Raw genomic sequence first — 18,025 nt, forward strand, 5'->3', positions numbered from 1 at the left:
GGACTTCCCCACCAGAAGGCCCCGCCTCTCCCCTCCATCCCCAGCCTCTCTCCAGCCTCAGAGTCAAAGGTAGGGCCCACCGGGGAATCAGGGGTCAACCCCACTGCCTATTACTTCCTCATTTCAACCTCTAGACCCTTCCTCCTGTAGAAGCAGGGCCCAGAGACTAGATTCTGGAGGGTGAGGGAGGGAGGGAGGGAATGGCTTTGATGTGTGGTGGTGATAGATGAGGGCTCTGTAGCCAGACTGCCAGGGTTCAAGCCCTCTGATATATGCTAGCATTGTGCTCTTGGGGGACTCACTCATCCTATCCGAGACTCAGTTTCCTCATCTGTAAAGTGTGGAAAATACCATCAACTTCATGGAGTTGTCAGGGGTTAAGTGAGTAAATAACACATGTAAAGTGCTTGGCATCACCTGGCACATGGTAAGTACTCAATAAATGCTAGTTAGTGTTCTTATGCTGTGTACCCGGCAATGTGGGAAGCTTCCTGTGTAATTTGTCTTATGCAATCCTTATGGCAACCAAGGGCAGTATCTGCTATAATTCTCATTTTACAGATGAGAAAACCGAGGATCATGGAGATGAAGTATAAGATCGCAAAGGCAGTCCATGGGAGGAGCAGAATTTGAACTCAACATCCAGTGAACAATTCCCAGTACACTCAAGAGTCCCAGTCAAACATCCTGCCCCACTGTCCCCAAAATACACTTGTCACCTTACAAAAGCTCCTAAGATTATACGACCCATCCCTCCTTACACAAAAATCAACTCCAGATTAAGGGCTTAAATGCCAAAAACAAACAAACAAATAAAAACCACTTTAAAATTTTTAGTAGGAATTAGAGGTAAATATCCTTTGGAACTTAATGATGGAAAGGTGATAGATTATGGACTTAAATGTCAAAACCAAAGCTTCAGAACCCTTAGTAGGAAATATAGGTGAATATATTTTAGACCTGTGTTGACAAAGATGTTCAGCATCATTAGTGATCAAGAAATGCAAATCGGGCTTCCCTGGTGGCGCAGTGGTTGAGAGTCCACCTCCCGATGCAGGGGACACGGGTTCGTGCCCCGGTTCGGGAAGATCCCACATGCCGGCGGAGCGGCTGGGCCCGTGAGCCATGGCCGCTGAGCCTGCGCGTCCGGAGCCTGTGCTCTGCAACGGGAGAGGCCACAACAGTGAGAGGCCCGCGTACCACAAAAAAAAAAAAAAAAGAAGAAATGCAAATCAAGATCTCAGATGGCAACAATTTCACACTCAACTGGAAAACATTTTTAAATCTAATAATACCAAGTGTCGGAGAGGATGTGGATCATACATGCTGCTGGTGGGAGCGTAATTAGTGCAACTGCTACATAAAGTACCTTGTTATCATCTCCTAAAGTGAAACATTCACGTATTCTGAGTCCCAGTGATTCCATTTCTGGGTAAACATCCCAGAGAAACTCTTGCACGCATACCAAGAGCCACTTATGAGAATGCCCAAACAGCACTGTAAATTAGCAGACACCTGGACACTACCCAAAAGGCCACCCCACAGGACAGCAGATGGGTCAGCCATGGTACACAGACCTAGTGGATATATGACACAACAGTTAAAACAAGTGAACCTCAATATGGGCCAATCTTAGCTATACGTAGACTATTAAAGAAATTAAGCCCCATAAGAGTCAGACAGCTTGATACTCTTTTTTAGGTTATCTGGATTCTCTTTGTTATGGGTTGAATTGTGTCCCTGAAGAGAAACACTGAAGTCCTAATCCCTGGTACCTGGAAATGTGACCTTACTTGGAAATAGGGTCTTTGCAGACATGATTAGTTAAGTTTAGATGAGGTCCTATGGGTTACATTGGGCCCTAGATCCAATGAATGGTGTCCTTATAAGAAGAAGAGGAGGTCCTAGTCGTAACAATCAGGCAAACAAAAGAAATAAAAGGCATCCATATTGGAAAGGAAGAAGTAAAATTATCTGTTCACAGATGATATGATCTTATGTATAGAAAACCCTAAAGACTCCATCCAAAAGCTATTAGAACTAATAAATGAATTCAGTAAAGTTGCAGGATACAAAATCAACATACAAAAATCATTTGTGTTTCTATATACTAACAGTGAACTATCTGAAAGAGAAATTAAGAAAGCAATCCCATTTACAATAGCATCAAAAAACGATAAAATACTTAGGAATAAATTTAACCAAGGAGGTGAAAGACCTGTACACTAAAAACTATAACACAAAACAAACAAACAAAACCCTGATGAAAGAAACTGAAGAAGACACAAATAAATGGAAAGCTCTCTCGTGTTCTCGGACTGGAAGAATTAATACTGTGAAAATGTGCAAACTATCTAATGTGATCTATAGATTCAATGCAATCCCTATCAAAATTCCCATGGCATTTTTCACAGAAATTTACAAAACTACAGTAAAATTTGTATGGAACCACAAAAGATCCCAAATAGTCAAAGGAATCTTAAGAAAGAAGAACAAAGCTGAAGGCATCACACTTCCTGATTTCAAGCTATGTCACAAAGCTATAATAAAACATACTGGCATAAAACTAGGTGCAGAGGCCAGTAAAAATGAATAGAGAGCCTAGACATAAATCCACACATACTGTATGTCATACAGTTGACATACAGTCAACTGATTTTTGACAAGGTGACAAGAACATACAATGTTTGAGAAAGGACAGTCTCTTCAATAAATGGTGCTGGGAAAACTGGATATCCACATGCCAAACAATGAAACTGGACCCCAGTCTTCCACCACTCACAAAAATTAACTCAAAATGGATCAAAGACTTAAATGTAAGACTTGAAACCAAAAAACTCCTAGAAGAAAATATACGGAAAAAGCTCTTTGACATTGGTCTTGGCAATGATTTCCTGGATGAGACCCAAAAGCACAGGCAATAAAAACTAAAATAAACAAGTGGGATTACATCAAACTAAAGAGCTTCTGCACAGCAAAGGGAACAATCAACAAAATGAAAGGCAACCTACAGAATGGGAGAAAATATTTGCAAACGATATATCTGACAAGGCGTTGATATCCAAAATATACAAAGAACTCACACAACTCAATAGCAAAAAAAAAAAAAAAAAAAAAGTAAATAATATGATTTTTAAAATGGGCAAAGGACCCGAATAGACATTTTTCCAAAGAAGACATTCAAATGGTCAATAGGGACGCGAAAAGGTGCTCAACATCACTAATCATCAGGGAAAAGCAAATCAAAATCTCAATGACATATCACCTCACACCTGTTAGGATGGATATCATCAAAAAGACAAGAGATAACAAATGTTGGGGAGGGTGCGGAGAACAGGGAACCCTCCTGCGCTGTTTGTGGGGATGTAAATTGGTGCAGCCACTGTGGAAAACATTACGGAGGCTCCTCAAAAAATTAAAAATAGAACTACCATATGATCCAGCAATCTCACTCCTGGGTATATATCCAAAGGAAATGAAACCAGTATCTTGAAGAGATATCTGAACTCCCATGTTTACTGCAGTATTATTCATGATAGCCAAGATATGGAAACAACCTAAATGTCCTTCAGTGGACGAATGAATAAAGAAAATGTGGCATATATATACATACACATATATATATGTATATATACATACACATATATATGTGTGTATATATATATATATATATATATATATATATACACACATACATACACACTGTAATATTATTCCACCAGATGTTACGTGAAATAAGCCAGACAGAGAAAGACAAATACTGTATGGTTATCACTTATATGTGGAGAAGAAAGAGAGAAAGAGGGAAAGAGAGATAGAAAGAAAGAGAGAAAGAAAGAGAGAAAGCTGATTTCATAGAAACAGAAAATAGAACGGTGGTTGCCAGGGGCTGCGGGAAGGGGGAAATGAGGAGATGTAGGTCAAAGGGTACAAGAATAAGTTACAAGAATAAGTTCTGAGGATCTAAGGTACAGCGTGGTGACTATAGTTAATAATTCATTATTGTATACTTGAAAGTTGCTGCGAGTGGATCTTAAACATTCTCACCACGTGCACACAGGTGTGCGTGCACACACACACACACACACACACAAGGAGTTAACTATGTGAAGTGACGAATAGGTTAATTATATTGATCTGGGTAGTCATTCTGCAATGTGTATCATATCAAAGTATCACACTGTACACTTTAAATCATATTTGGCAATTATTCCTCAATAATGTTGGGGGAAAAAAGAAGAGGTGATGACACATAGAGGAGAAGGCATGTGAAGACAGAGGCAGGGGCTGGAGTGATGCACCTACAAGCCAAGGATTGCCACGGATTGCTGGCAACCACCAGAAGCCAGGAGAGAAGCATGGAGCAGATCCTTCCCTAAAGCCTGCAGAGGGAACATGGCTCTGCCAGCACCTTGATTTTGAACTTTTAGCCTCCAGAACTGTGAGAGAATAAATTTCTATTGTTTTAAGCCATCCAGTTTGTGGGAATTGCTTCCAGCAGCCAGGGGAAGCTAATATAGCCTTTTAATAAAGTTAGTAAGAAGAAACTAACATAAAAAAATATACTTTGAGGGACTTCCTTGGTGGTGCAGTGGTTAAGAATCTGCCTGCCAACGCAGGGGACACGGGTTCGAGCCCTGGTCCGGGAAGATCCCACATGCCTCAGAGCAACTAAGCCCATGCGCCACAACTACTGAGTCCTTGCGCCACAACTACTGGAGACCGCGCGCCCAGAGCCCGGGCTCCGCAACAAGAGAAGCCACTGCAATAAGCCCGTGCACCGCAACGAAGAGTAGCCCCTGTTTGCCACTGCTAGAGAAAGCCTGCGCGCAGAAGCAAAGACCCAACGCAGCCAAAAATAAATAAATAAATGATTTTTAAAAAACCCTATATATATACATATATATACACACACACACTTTGAGGATAAAACCATACAAGAAGGAAAGCAGGGAGTAATGAAGACAGGACCCAAGGTGATGGGGACCACGGGGTGGGGGATGGGATGGGGAAACCTCAAGACTGGACTTGGGCCATTGTTAGGGTTCTGGCTTTTGATAAATGGGTTACTTGATGTGTATCACGTGATTAAAATAACTGTGGAAATTTTTAAGAAAAGCAGGTCATGTAAGACCAAAGAGAATACGCCATGATCTGGATTATGATCAGTCCATCGTTCTCTGCACCTGAAGTTTCATTAGAAAATTACTTAAAATCAAAATAAAAGGGATCCCTGCACAGCTCGCTGTCTGCCTGCTTCCACGTCTGTGAGTTTCTCTGGTGCCAGGACGAGGCTGCATCCTCCCAGTTCGGGGCACACCTTCTCAGAGAGCCCCTGCCACCACACCTCTCACCTTGCTGTCTTTCCCTTTTTCCCTAGCGCATACACTGTCTGATAACCTCTATAGTGTACTCAGTTCTGTGTTTATCATCTGTCTTCCCCCAGGAGACTGTGAACCCCGTGAGAGCTGAGTTTCCCATCTGATTCATGCCTGTCTCCCCGGGAACTAGCACAGTGCTTGGCACAGAGGAGGTGCTCCATAAAGACTGGCTGAATGAATGAAAAAGTGAGTGAATAAATGAATGATTTAGTGAATGGGTGATTAAGGGGCGCCAGTGCCCAGGTGTACGTGTGTGTTTCGGGGGGTGGGTACCGCACGTGGGAATGCAGGGAAGGCTCAGGGCAGGGAGCGCCTCAGGACAGCCCTGCCCTCCCCCCTCCCCAAGTCTGCCCCTCATCACGCTGATAACACAGACTCCAGGAATGAAGACCGGAGCCAACCCCGGCCGCCCTCAACCCATGACAACCCAGTTGGACTCTTCCGGTCAACACAGGAGCCCATGGGATATCTCCGTCCCGGCCAGGGGCTCTGTCTGGCCCTGCAGTAAGAGGACTGGGCTGCGAGCGGCTGTGGGGTTCACCTCTGGCAGGTTCCCCACTTCAGCCATCCGTCTTCCACTGTACTTATTGCTTCCATACCCCCGTACCATCTCCAGTTACTTCTATTACATTTTGCTTTAAATTAACTCACTTATTTTTTTCCCCTGAATAGACTGAATTAAAAAGGAATAGGGGGGAACTCCCTGGCAGTCCAGTGGTTAGGACTTGGTGCTGTCACTGCTGTGGTTCTGGGTTCAATCCCTAGTAGGGGAACTAAGATCCCGCAAGCCATGCGGAGCGGCCAAAAAAAAAATTTTTTTTTAATAAATAAATAAAAAGAAATGGGTATGTCACTATCAAAAATGGAAAAGCAGTATCTGTGCCCAAAACAGAAAGTAACATAAACTGCAGAAAAACAACACGTTGTTAAATTCTAGATCAAGACTGTGGATTGCCCAAGACTGTCAGCCCGAGGTCTGCTCCCTCCTGGTTATAAGGGAGCCAAGCCAGTGCTAGAGATGCTAGAGAGATGTTAAAGCCACCCACCAGCAAGGGAGGATTTCTCTCCTTGACCAGGATTGCTGTGTGATTCAGAACAAGATGGTGCCCTCTCTGTGTCCCATCTAACCTCGCCCTGCAGAACTCACCAGCGGCTCACTTCTCTCCCTTTGGGGAACTTCCCTCTGGCCAAGCAGTTTTCATTTCATTTTTAGGCCTGGAACCCTAAGAGCTGTGGGCTTGGCAAGGAGGCCCCAGGCTGGAGTCTCCCCGGAGGCTGGCTGAGGCCTCTCTACTCCCCAGCAAACCCCTCCCTTGTCCCAGTCCCTCCAGTGCCCCAAGGGAAGCAGGCACAGGGCCAGCCTGGCACAGGGCAGGCCCGGCTGGGCCCCAGCAAGCCCCAGGGAGCCAGGGTGATCTCAGCCCTTGCCCTTAATTATCTTCCTGGCTAATGAGCATCTGAAAACCTCCATGTCATCTACAGGAGGACCCCTGGGATGCTGGGGGCAGGGAGATTCTACGGGCCAGATGTCACCAGTGGAGGGAGGTGGTAGGGGCCCCAAGAGAGGAAATGGGCTTGGGGAGGAGAACTATACTTCCTGCCTCTTTGTAGGGGAGAAAGCTAGGGCTGGGGCAGGCAGTTACGGTGGCGGTTAAGTGCAGGACTCGGCAGCCTACTATGCGGGCTCAGATCCAGGCTTGTTGCGCGCCACCTGTGACCTTTAGCAAATGCATTAGCCCCTTGCTGCTCAAAGTGTGGTCCCCAAACCATCAGTACCACCTGGGAGCTTGTGAGAAATGCAGAAGCTCGGGCCCCGACCTACTAAGTATCTACATTTTAACAAGACCCCCAGGTGATTTCTGTGCACATGTGTCACTCTGTGCCTCAGTTTCCCCATCTGTAAAATGGGGATTAAAATGAATTTATGCATACGTAGTGTTTAGAACAGGGTTTGCTGCTATTATTATTCATTCATTGTTATTATTATTGAAGCAACTCACTCTGGGCAAGAGGGATGGCTGGACCCAGGTGGGCTATTCCCAGTCCCCCACCTCTCAGGGGCCCAGAGATGGGTTGTCACTGTGAAGACCAGGAGCCTGAGGATCACAGAAATGCAGTGATTTGCCCAACATCCAAATGGGGGAGCCCAGGTTCAACCCCATTACTGTTCAACCCTATTACTAATGTTAAGAGTGAGTGAAATTGTTTCCTCTGCACAAGCACTTGTGGTGCTCACAACCGCCCTGTGAGGTCAACTTACTGTCACCCCCATTTTTCAGATGATGAAACTGAGGGACAGAGAGGTTAGGGTGCTTTTCTAAAACTACCCAGCAGGAAAGGCTGCACGGCAGCCGGGCAGTCTGACGCTCATCTTCTATGCTATGCTGCATTCCCCCTCTGGTTTTTTCCTCCCAGAACCTGTTCCCCCAAAGTGTCCCTGCTTCCCCTGTCATTTCTTTGACAACCCTGGCTCTGGGGCTCTGAGCCTGCTCCTCCCAAGTGCTCACCACTAATGAGGTCTTTGGCTACTTGAGGCTGGAACCGCAGAGGCCGCTGAAACTGTCTCTGTGGGAAGAACCTGCTTCCTTTCACCCTGGGCTCCCAGGTGTGGCTAATGAGGCAGGAGCCCTTGAGGGCCGCGCTGCCCAGACTCAGGAGCAGGAATTGTTCTGGGCTGTCTGACTCTGGTCTCTGCGGACCTGGCCTGGAGCTGGAAGCTCCTCTGCCTCTCTGTCCCCTCTTACTTTCCTCTCTTACAGCTCACATCCTGGGCCTGGCCTCTTGGCTAGGGCACAGCAGGGCCAGACCTGGAGGTCTGCAGTCTGCCCATTCATTCATTTACTCGACTGGCACGCATCATACTCTTGCAAACGTACAATTTTGCAATCCACAGGCGGGAAAATAACAAAGGGACCGCGCTAGGTGGAGATCAGGGAGGGCCCTCTGAAAGACAGGAGTGGAAGAATGTTTCAGTTGAAGGAAACAGCACAGGCAAAGGCCCAGAGGTGGGAAACAGCTTGGCACATTTGAAGCAGGAGGGAGAGACCAGCGACAGCGTGGCGACTATGGCCTTGAGAGCTGGGCCCTCCATCTTCTCCCAGAGGCCTCTGCTTGAGGCTGGCAAAGACATTTCCAGACAAGACTCCCAGCTTCCAGGATGAGGGGCTCCACCTCCCCCCTCCTGCCTTCCAAGCCAGAGGTGGCGATAAAGGGAACTTGGGCCACAGAGGCCTTGAAGTACCCACCCTTGCCCCTCTTATGGGCCCCGGCTGGCCACAAGGCGGAGTGTCCTCCTGCTGGACCGCCTTCTTGGGTGGACAAGTGGACTAACCGGCAGTAACTCCCAGGCAGACAGGCGTGGCCTCCAATCCTGTCTTCATTATATGCGGGCTGTGGTACTTCAGCACTTTGGAGCGTCTGGAAAATGAGTAGCTCTTCCTTTCCCCGTTGTCTCCATGAAATGTGTTGAGAGCTGAGTACAAGGCATAGCTCTTGGTGAGGGCCTAATCGCGGGGTTATTAAATTAAATAACCATGGTTATAAGAGGCTGCAAATTCCCCACAGCTTCAGCCCGCAGCAAAATGAGTGCTCTGTGAGGGCAGAGTCCTTATTTGCCTTGTTCGTGGCTGTACCCGCGACCACTGGTGTACCCGGCACATGGTCGGTGTTCCATAAATGTTGAATGAATGGACAGATGGATGATGAATTAATGAACTAATAAACGAGTGAACAACCAGCTCCCTCCCCACGGAAGGACATTTAACTTAGGGGTCCTGCCTATCTTTTGCTCCTGCCCGGGATGCTGCCGCTCCCTGCTTCCGGGCAGCGTGCCACACTCTTACCTGCTGTGCGCCTCAGTTTTCCCCTCCGTAAGCTGGCGGGAGTAAGGAGAGCCTCTGGGGGGGGTTGGAGGCAGGGCCCCCAGTCCGGGCCTCGCACCCACCCGCGCCCAATCGGCGCGCTAGGAGGTCGAACCCGCGCCCCGCCCCCAGTTCTGCCAGCTGCGCTCAGCCCCCGCCCCGCGCGCACGTGACCCCGCCCCAGCCCGCCCCGCCCAGCCGTCCCAGCGCGGACTCCCATTGGCTGTTCTAGGAGAGCCCTGCCCCCGTCCGGAGCGGAGCCGGAGATACCCCGCCCGCCGCAGAGAGGGGCTCCTGCGTCCGGACTGTTCGCTGCGGCCGGACCGGGCTGGCTGGCTGGCTGGCGGCTGGCTGGCGGGCGGGCGGGCGGGCGGAGCAGGGCCCGCGGGGCTGCGGGACGATCGGGGAGATCGGGCCGGGCTGCGGGCGGCGCCATGGTGAGAGGGGTCGGGCGGCCGGGCGCTCGGGCCCGGCGGGGGCCTGCAGGAGGGGAAGGGGCCGCCCCGGATGGGGTGGGGGCGCGCGGTGGTGGGGGGGGGGGGGTCTCTGCGGGGGGGGGGGGGGGGGGGGGGGGCGGCGGCGGCTTTGCAGGGAGCTGGTGTCCCCCCAACCCAGTGCATGCCCCTCACCGCGGCCCGCAGTTCTGCGCCCCAGGCTGGCCGCGGGTCTCCTCCGGACACTTAGGGATTTTTAAAAATAACAGGAGGCGGGGATCCTGGCAACCTCCAGAGTGGTCAGGAGAGCTGCAGAGGTTAGGGGTGGGGGTTCTGGCGACGTCTGGCGCCCATTTCGCAGGTGGGGAAACTGAGGACGGGCTGCGGCGTTTGGTGCCCGGTTCCATCGGTGGTGACTGCGCGGCGTGGGCATGACTGAGTCTCGTAGTCCCCCGTCCCCTAAGCTTCCCCCGCGCCAAGTCAAGCCGACTGGAGTTGCCTCTCCAGCTGTCGTTTCCCCTCCAGCTGTCGCCCCCTGGGCCGAGCTCCCTCCTCCCTCCAGCCTCGCTTAGCTCTTTGGTAGAGTCGGGGAGACAACGGAGTCGCCTGGCAGGGTTAAATGAGAGGGTGAGTGGAGCGCGCCTGGCACTGAGCCTGCACGTCGCCCGCGCTTGGCACGCGGGAGCTGCCAGGGCGCTTATCATCCCTGTGTCCCCAGCATACAGCCGTCCACCCCAGTCACCCAGACTCTTCGGGTGGGGGCGGACTGGGGTTCACTTGTCCCCCTTGTCCCCTCAGGCAAGGGAGCGGGGAGGCGGAGGTCAAATAATATGACATTTTAGTGTCAGAGTTGAAATCCGGATTCTGGATCCAGGCTGCCTGGGTTTGAATCCCTGCGTAGTTACTTTCGGGCTGTGTGACCTTGGGCAATTGGTTTAACTTCTCTGAGCCACAGATTCTTTATCTGCAAAGCGGGCATAGTAATAACTCTAGGGTTGTTTTGATGCTGAAAGGAGATTATCTGTGTGAAGTGTTCAGCCCAGTGTCTGGCACATAGTAATTATCGCCAACTTTTGCCAGGCGTCTACTGTTATTACTAAAGTTGTTTGGCAAGTGAGCTGAGCCTAGGGCAGCCTGTGAGAATAGCCAGTGGCTGATTCACAGGGTGGGGGCACAGGAGACTCGCACTGACCTTGGGGCAGTCCCTGGGGTTCTGCCTGTGCCAGCTTCCTCTTCTGCACAGGGGAACCTGGGGGGTGCTGGTGCGAGTTTCCTCTCTGGGAGGACCGTGGTGTAATGGGTGGGTGGTGGAGGGTGAGGTGACACTGGCTGCAGAGCTGGGCACAGCCCAGTGATTGTCAATCTCCTATCCGCATCCCCACTGTTCTTGCCCTGGCTTTTGGAGGGCAGGGGCCTGTGTGATGCTTCCTTGGGTTCCAGTGCCTGCTCAGGCCTGGCACAGAGCAGATATGCCACCTGCCCCCTTGTCATGCCCCGTCCTCCCCACAGTCCTATGTTTCTAATCAGAAACTGGGCAGGAAATGTTTCCGGTTTGTGAACTGGGGTCCCCCGAAGAGACAGAGCCTGGTTTGCTGGCACACCTGATGGCTTTGTTGGGGGAAGGGGCATGGCTTCACCCCTGCGGAGGTGGTGCGTCCCCTGTAAGCAGGGCAGCCCCAGAAGGTGGAGGCTGCAAGGGGGGAGGGGTGGCAAGCTGGTGTCCAGCTGGGCTGGGTGACACTCATGATGTGCCCAGTTAAGCGAGAAGAAGGTAGCAGCGTGTCCCTGAGGAAGGCGCTATTTGTGGCACTGGGCCTGGACCAGGCCCTGTACCCTCCTGGGAGCAGGTCCTTTCGGGGGGAGTGAGGGGCGACCCTGTAACACCCAGGAAGGTGTGGTACCTGGTGACACACAAACCCGGTGGCCCCATAGCCCTTCTGTTTTCACATTTCTTATCACTTCTCAGCCTCCCCACAACCTGGCTGCTGAGGTCAAGGCCTCTTTCCCATTTTGCAGGCTGAGAAACTGAGGCCATTAGGAGCAGCTTGCTTGGCTGGGTCACAACAGCTAATTATAGTGAGTGGAGGGATGGTGTGGGGCAAAGGAGGGGACTCTAATCTGCTCTGCTGCTGGCTGGGCTCCACTGGGCCTTAAGTGTGTGAAGGGACCTGTGGAGTGGGGTTAAGGCTTCATTTTGGGGTCCCCTGAAGAGGCAGGGGTAACTAGAACCCAACCCAACATTGGGGAAGACCTAAGCCGTGGGCCTCCGAGGGCAGCAGGACAGTGGGGGACGCCTGCGCTCAGCTTGCTGGTGGCTGATGCAGGGTCTGTCCTTTGAACCCATCGGTGGTTGGGGGTGGGGCAAGGGGAGAGGTCAGAGGGGTGGTGTCCGCAGATGCTGGGCTTTAGAAAGCTTGTTGAGATCCATCTGAGGGAGGTGGGAGCGGGAGGGTGGAAGGAGGGTGGAGGGTTGGCACTGTGTGTTTGGGGGATCCAGATGGCCTTGGGCTTCCAGTGCCAGCTTTCGTCCTGAGGGAGCTGGCAAGGAGATGCTACAGAGGTTGGGGGAGCGTGGCCCGTCGCCCACCCCTAGAGTGCCCGGAGACTACAGTCCTCGGCTGTGCTCTGGCTCCCAGGCTAGCCTGACCCTCTGCACTTAGAAGACCCCTCCCTTTATTCTGCTGGGCCCCACTTCTGGGTCCCATCCTCCTTTATTCTGTCCAAGTTCACTCTTGGACGATCCATTCAAGCTCTCCACGCCTTAGTTTCCTCACCTGTGAAACTTGGATGGTAGCAGTGAGCAGCGCTAGCCACGGGCTTGTTGGGAGGAGTAGATGATGGTATGGAATAAGTGTTAACTGCTTTGGTGATTGTTCTAAGGGGGTCCAGGTTTCCCATGTGCCATCCTGGGCGTCTACCCAGCCCAAGCTGTGGTCCTCCGCGTCCTGCCCTGTGTGCTTTCCTGGATCAGGGTGAGGGGTCAGCTGACTTGCAGGAGACATCTTAGCTCGGAGGGGTAGGAGGGAGGCCCTGAAGAGATGAAGCAAGGGGTGGGGTCCAGCCCAGGCCAAGAGGGTTCAGAGGGAACTGGCCGGCCGCCCTCATGCTTCAGGTTCCTCTGGGATCTGCGTCTCAGTGGCATCTTCCCTCCCCTCCCCTCCCCACAGCTGGTGCAGGGACAGCTGCCCCTCCATGGGCTTGGGCCAGGCCTGCCTGGGACCCATTTGCACACGTGGCTCCTACCCCCATGCTCAGCCTGCAGTCTGTCTTTCCACGCAGGCCGCCAGCTCCCTTGAGGGGACCCGTGGTGGCTTCAAGATTCGGGGGCATTCGGGGTGGGGGCTGCTGACCGTGATCCCCATGCAAGCAAGGTCTCCTCTGATTACTGCCTCCCCGGGCTTGGAGTGGTCGGTCAGCAGACATTTATTGAGCACCTGCTGTGTGCTGGTAATAGGGCTGGGGATCCAGCAGTGGGCAAGATGGACAGTGCCCTCCTACAGCCTCAGAGTCCACTGCGGGAAGGAGATGGCAGCCAGGGAAACACCTTCCCTCACCCAAAAGAATTTCAGGTGGCAGAGCGCCAGGAAATAAGAGGAAGTAGTACGAGACGATGGCCAGTGGGGGTGGGCTGTGTCTGGCTCCTGGGTGATCTGGGAAGGCAGCCCCCAAGAGGCACCTTCTGAGAAAGTCCCGTCTGATGGGAAGGAACCAGTCACGGGACACTCAGGGAAGAACACTCCAGGCAGAAGGAACAGAAAGTGCAGAGGCCTTGAGGTATAAGGCAGAAGGGTATGAAGAAGCTGGGGAAATAGGGAATTTGGATTCTCTGCTGGTACCAGGGAGGGTTCTGAGCAGGGGATGACATGATCAGATTTTTTAACAGATAGGTTCTCAGGAAATACTTGCTGAGTGAAGGAACAAACACATTCAAGGGAGGGCCAGGGACCGCAGGCAAGGCATGACTGTGGCCTGGTCACCTGGCTCTACCCCCTCCTCCTGACCTGGGGCAGGGGCAGCAGACAGGGTTTTGAGGTCACCACTCCTCTCAGAGGGTCCTTGGAGCTGGGGCTACCTCTGCCTCAGTTTGCTGGTTGGTGGTTGGTCGTTGGTCCCGGGACCGCTTGTCCCCCACCCCCAGGACTCAGAGGCACTTCCTGGGCTCCTCAGCTGGTTTGGCCCCTGGGGTCCCCCCTCCCCAGGTCTTGCTGCCATTGTCTGATTTCCCACTTCCTGTCCCTGAACCACCCCCCTGCTCCCCAAACACACACACTTCCCCTTCTGAATTGATACTGACTTGCCTTCCTGTCCAGGAACCCAGGGGGAGGGCAGGCACCCCAGCAGGCGCTGGACACAAGGGCCAGTGGAGAGGGTGAAGCGGGGCAGCTAGGTGTGCTCCCGAGCGGGACGAGGGCACAGGGGTTGGGGCAGGTTCACCCAGCTGCAGCCAGCAGGCTCTCTGGGGGTTGGGGGATCACCTGCTCCATGCGGAGGCCCAAGAGGACAGGCTGAGCAGAGTTGTGGGAGCTGATGGTAGCCCTGATGGTGGCAGGGGAGAGGCCAGGAGGACCTGTGCACTGGGTGGGCACAGAAGTGCGCAGGGCCACTCACGGAGCACACAGCCCAACAGGGGAGGCAGGTGCCAACCCGATGGCCCTGACACAGACGCCAGGGTTGCACGTTGAGGCTGGTGCCCTGGAGGGAGGGAAGGAGGGAGTGCAGCCATAGGACGAAGAGGACTTCCTGGACCGCGGGATCAGGAAGGCTCCCCGCCTGAGCTGGAGTTAACCAGGGCAGCCTCCACATGTTGATGTTTGTCTGGGGTCTTTGGGGAGCTGTCCCATGCCATGTGAGAGGTTTACCAGCATCCCTGGTCTCCATCCACTTGATACCAGTAGCACCTACACACACACCAGCTGTTATAATCAAAAATGTCTCCAGACGTTGCCACATGTCCCCTGGGGGGCACGGTTGCCCCCACTTGAGAACCACTGCACAAGGGTAAGGGGAGCACAGCATTTGGGCAGAGGGACCTGGCTGGGCAAAGGTCTGCAGGTAGGAAGGAGCGTGGGGTCAGCAGGAGAGGAGCAGGGGTGGAGATGCTTCATCAGGTCCCGTAGGTCACTGTAGGGACTTGGGATCTTTCCTCTGAGTGACAGGGGCACTGGCTGCAATGGCCCCCACAGGTAGACCAGGGAGCCTGTTGAGAGTGATGGCAGCGGCTTGACCCTGGGGGCAGTAAGAAGGGGGAAGACTCCAGGGATGTCGCCCCCCCCCGACTAGGACCCCTCTGCACAGGTGGGCGTGGGAGCAGGGCAGTTCTGGGGGTCTGTAGGGTTTTCTCAGGGCCCGGTCCCCGGACAGACTCAGGGGCGTTGACTTAGCTGCCTTTGACCTTCAGGCGAACCTGGCCTTGGGGTGGGGGCGGAGGGCTCCCTGGTGTGGAAAAGAATCAATTCTAATTAAGGCTGTCATTGCTCAAGGAGGGCAGGTTCCATCCTGTCTGGAGGGAAAACCTTCCGCTTCCAATGATGTCTACCTGCACTGATGACTGTCTTCTCCAGAAAAACCAGATTCAGACAGCTGAGCATCGACCCTGCCCACCCTGTGCCCAGGCGTTGCAGGCATCCTCGTAACCACCTGGGTGTTAGTTACTATTATTTGCTCTGTTTACGGTCAGGCAGGAGAAATTTTAAAAGTGCAAGGTCTTGGGACCCAGGGGTGCCACCACCTCCAACCTCAGTGGGTTGTTGCTGTCTGGGCCTTGGGGCATGTACACCCCTCCCCGCCGCCACCCAAACCAGCTGATCTCCAGCTGCAGCCACTCCTCGCACTTGCCAGCAGGCCCTCCTGCCTTCAGAGCCTTAGCAGACAGTGTTCCCCTGCCGGGAAGCTCTTCAGGGTCTGGCTTTCCCGCACATCTCGGCATCAGCATCACCTCCCTGAGTTTTGCCTGCCCCGCCCAGTTTAGCATCAAGGCATCTGGTCCCCTATGTTCCCAGCATTACATTCCTGCATTTGTAGCGACAGGTGTTTGGCATATTGATCCGTTTGCAGTCTGGCTCCTGCACCAAGACGCCGGCAGAGGCTGGTCTGTCCCACTCTCCCCTGCCCTCCTCTAAGTTTTTCCAGAGCCAGGTCAGCTACAGCTTCTTTGTGGGCAAAGGCTGTTGTCGGCTGCACTCTCTCACAGGTGCTCCTGAAGACTCGTTGAGCTATGTATGTCCCGTTCACAAGAGGGGCTGATGTCATTTCCCTGCTTTTGAATCCCTCTGGCCGTCTTGAAGCACTTTATTATTATTATTATTATTTTAATTTATTTATTTTTGGCTGCATTGGGTCTTCATTGCTGCGCACAGGCTTTCGCTAGTCGTGGCGAGCGGGGGCTACTCTTCGGTGCGGTACGCGGGCTTCTCATCGCGGTGGCTTCTCATGTTGTGGAGCACGGGCTCTAGGCGCACGGGCTTCAGTAGTTGTGGCTCGCGGGCTCTAGAGTGCAGGCTCAGTAGTTGCGGCGTACAGGCTTAGTTGCTCCACGGCATGTGGGATCTTCCCGGACCAGGGCTCGAACCCATGTCCCCACATGGGCAGGCGGATTCTTAACCACTGCGCCACCAGGGAAGTCCTTGAAGCACTTTCAATCTGTGAGCAGTTACTGAACACCTAGTGGTGCTGGACTTCTAGAACATTCACCTTAAACAGACCCTCTTTCAGCCTCTGCTGCAGTGGTGATGGAGGTCTCGGGTGCCCCCTCTCCTGCCTGTCAGGTTCCTGGCTGAGCGAGGATGACTGCCTGTCTGGTAGCAGAGGCACTGAAGGTATTAAATGGAAGTGGCTGGGTTGAGTGAGGAGAACGCTGGTGGCACCATGAACAAAAACACCCAGCAAATGCCAACCAGTCTGTTTCTCACTAGGATGCGGGCAGGACAGTCAGGCTTAAGAACTGATTAAAAATAGACCCCATGGAAGAGCAAGCCCGAGCGTGTGAGCTGTCAGGGTCCCCAGCGGAGTCCCCAGTGTAGCCTCATCTTGCTCTTTCTTTCAGGGCTCTTGTGTCCAGCCTGGGGTCCAGCCTCACTGAGCCGTCCCCACCAAGACCTTTCTGCAGAGGGCCCCCCCCGCCCCCCGCTCAAGCGCTAACCATGTCCATCATGGACCACAGCCCCACCACCGGTGTGGTCACGGTTATCGTCATCCTCATCGCCATCGCTGCCCTGGGGGCCTTGATCCTGGGCTGCTGGTGCTACCTGCGGCTGCAGCGCATCAGCCAGTCAGAGGACGAGGAGAGCATCGTGGGGGATGGCGAGACCAAGGAGCCCTTCCTGCTGGTGCAGTACTCGGCCAAGGGACCGTGCGTGGAGAGGAAGGCCAAGCTGACCCCCAACGGCCCTGAAGTCCACGGCTGAGCCGGGATGCAGAGGCTCCTGGACCTGTCTGCCGCCAGCCAAGAGGCGCAGTAGGGGCGAAACCACAGACGTGCTACCATCTGAGAGGAAGGGTTGATGCTTGCTGGCATGGCCTCACCGGACTTCGTCATCGCATGCACCGACTCCTGGGGTCCCGGCGGTCCTGAGCCAGGGCTCAGTGGCACTGGGCAACCCCTCAGCCTCCTGGTAGGACTGCCCATTGCAGGCAGTGGGCAGGCCTGACCTTGCTGGGGCTCACGGCCCCACAGCGCTTTTGTTACTTGAATGTTTAGCTGAGCCTGTTTTTGATGGAGCTACTACTGTATAACGCGTGAACTCACAAGCCTGTGAACTGTAAATAGGCCCCAGAAGCACGTGCTTAAGCCTCTCTTGCTGATTTTTTTAAAAATATAGAGCACATGGGACTGTCCATACTAACGCTGAGCTGAGTCAAGGCGGGAGGGGGGGGGTCTTAGACTTGTAAGGCCCACATTGCACTTGGCAGGGGCCTCAGATATACGTGTGTATGTAGAGGACGTGACACGTCGACTTTAAGTCTCGCAGCTAACCTGTTGGGGTGCTTTGGCGATTTCTGCTTCGTGAGCAATGAATGGGAGCAGCAGCACGTCCCGCCCCCTCCTGCTCTAGGTAGATGAGGTTGTTAAATGCCAGTTCCTGTTGCTAGTGGAGTGATTGCAAGGAAGCTACTGCAGCTGCTTGGGAGCCGGTGAAGGACGAGTCAGGGCCCAAGGCCCGAGTCCCAAGGCTGCCAGGCGTCCTAGTGGCCGAGCAGTTTCTGGCCCCCATGGTCTTGAGCATGCTGAGCACCCTGCCCCCCACCCAGCTTTACTGAGCACAGGCTTCGCTAGAAACACCAGAGCCGCGGTGGCTACCTGCATCCCAAACCCAGTTGGCCCAGGAAGGAGAGAACATTGTGGTTTTTGTTT

At 53.1% G+C, this 18,025-nt stretch overlaps 2 protein-coding genes across 6 annotated transcripts in view; one reads left to right on the forward strand and one right to left on the reverse strand.

The window, feature by feature from the left end:
* The window catches only part of LITAF (lipopolysaccharide induced TNF factor), a 110,796-nt gene extending 101,430 nt beyond the window's left edge, over nucleotides 1–9,366 (reverse strand). For 2 of the 4 annotated variants that reach the window (XM_029219668.1, XM_029219665.1), the window contains exons 1-2: nucleotides 9,224–9,366; nucleotides 8,713–8,884 (exon numbers count right to left, since the gene is read on the reverse strand). The gene's annotated coding sequence lies outside the window, so the exon portion shown is untranslated. Of the gene's footprint in view, nucleotides 1–8,626; nucleotides 8,885–9,223 lie in introns of all 4 variants that reach the window. The other 2 variants (XM_029219666.1, XM_029219667.1) reach the window with 2 other exon arrangements.
* A 285-nt stretch (nucleotides 9,367–9,651) lies between these two features.
* On the forward strand, nucleotides 9,652–17,457 carry SNN (stannin). 2 transcript variants are annotated; one of them, XM_029222381.1, is made up of 2 exons: nucleotides 9,652–9,678; nucleotides 16,718–17,457. In XM_029222381.1, the coding sequence occupies exon 2, from the start codon at nucleotides 16,815–16,817 to the stop codon at nucleotides 17,076–17,078; it is 264 nt and encodes an 87-aa protein (XP_029078214.1). In that variant the 5' UTR covers nucleotides 9,652–9,678; nucleotides 16,718–16,814; the 3' UTR covers nucleotides 17,079–17,457. The 2 variants fall into 2 exon arrangements, with proteins under 2 accessions (XP_029078214.1, XP_029078213.1); XM_029222380.1 differs by lacking the exon at nucleotides 9,652–9,678 and adding an exon at nucleotides 16,191–16,490.
* Nucleotides 17,458–18,025: the final 568 nt, after the last annotated feature.

Source organism: Monodon monoceros, unplaced genomic scaffold, assembly GCF_005190385.1.
Source record: "Monodon monoceros isolate NGI ecotype Baffin Bay Population unplaced genomic scaffold, NGI_Narwhal_1 Super_Scaffold_13, whole genome shotgun sequence".
Classification (NCBI taxonomy): domain Eukaryota; kingdom Metazoa; phylum Chordata; class Mammalia; order Artiodactyla; family Monodontidae; genus Monodon; species Monodon monoceros.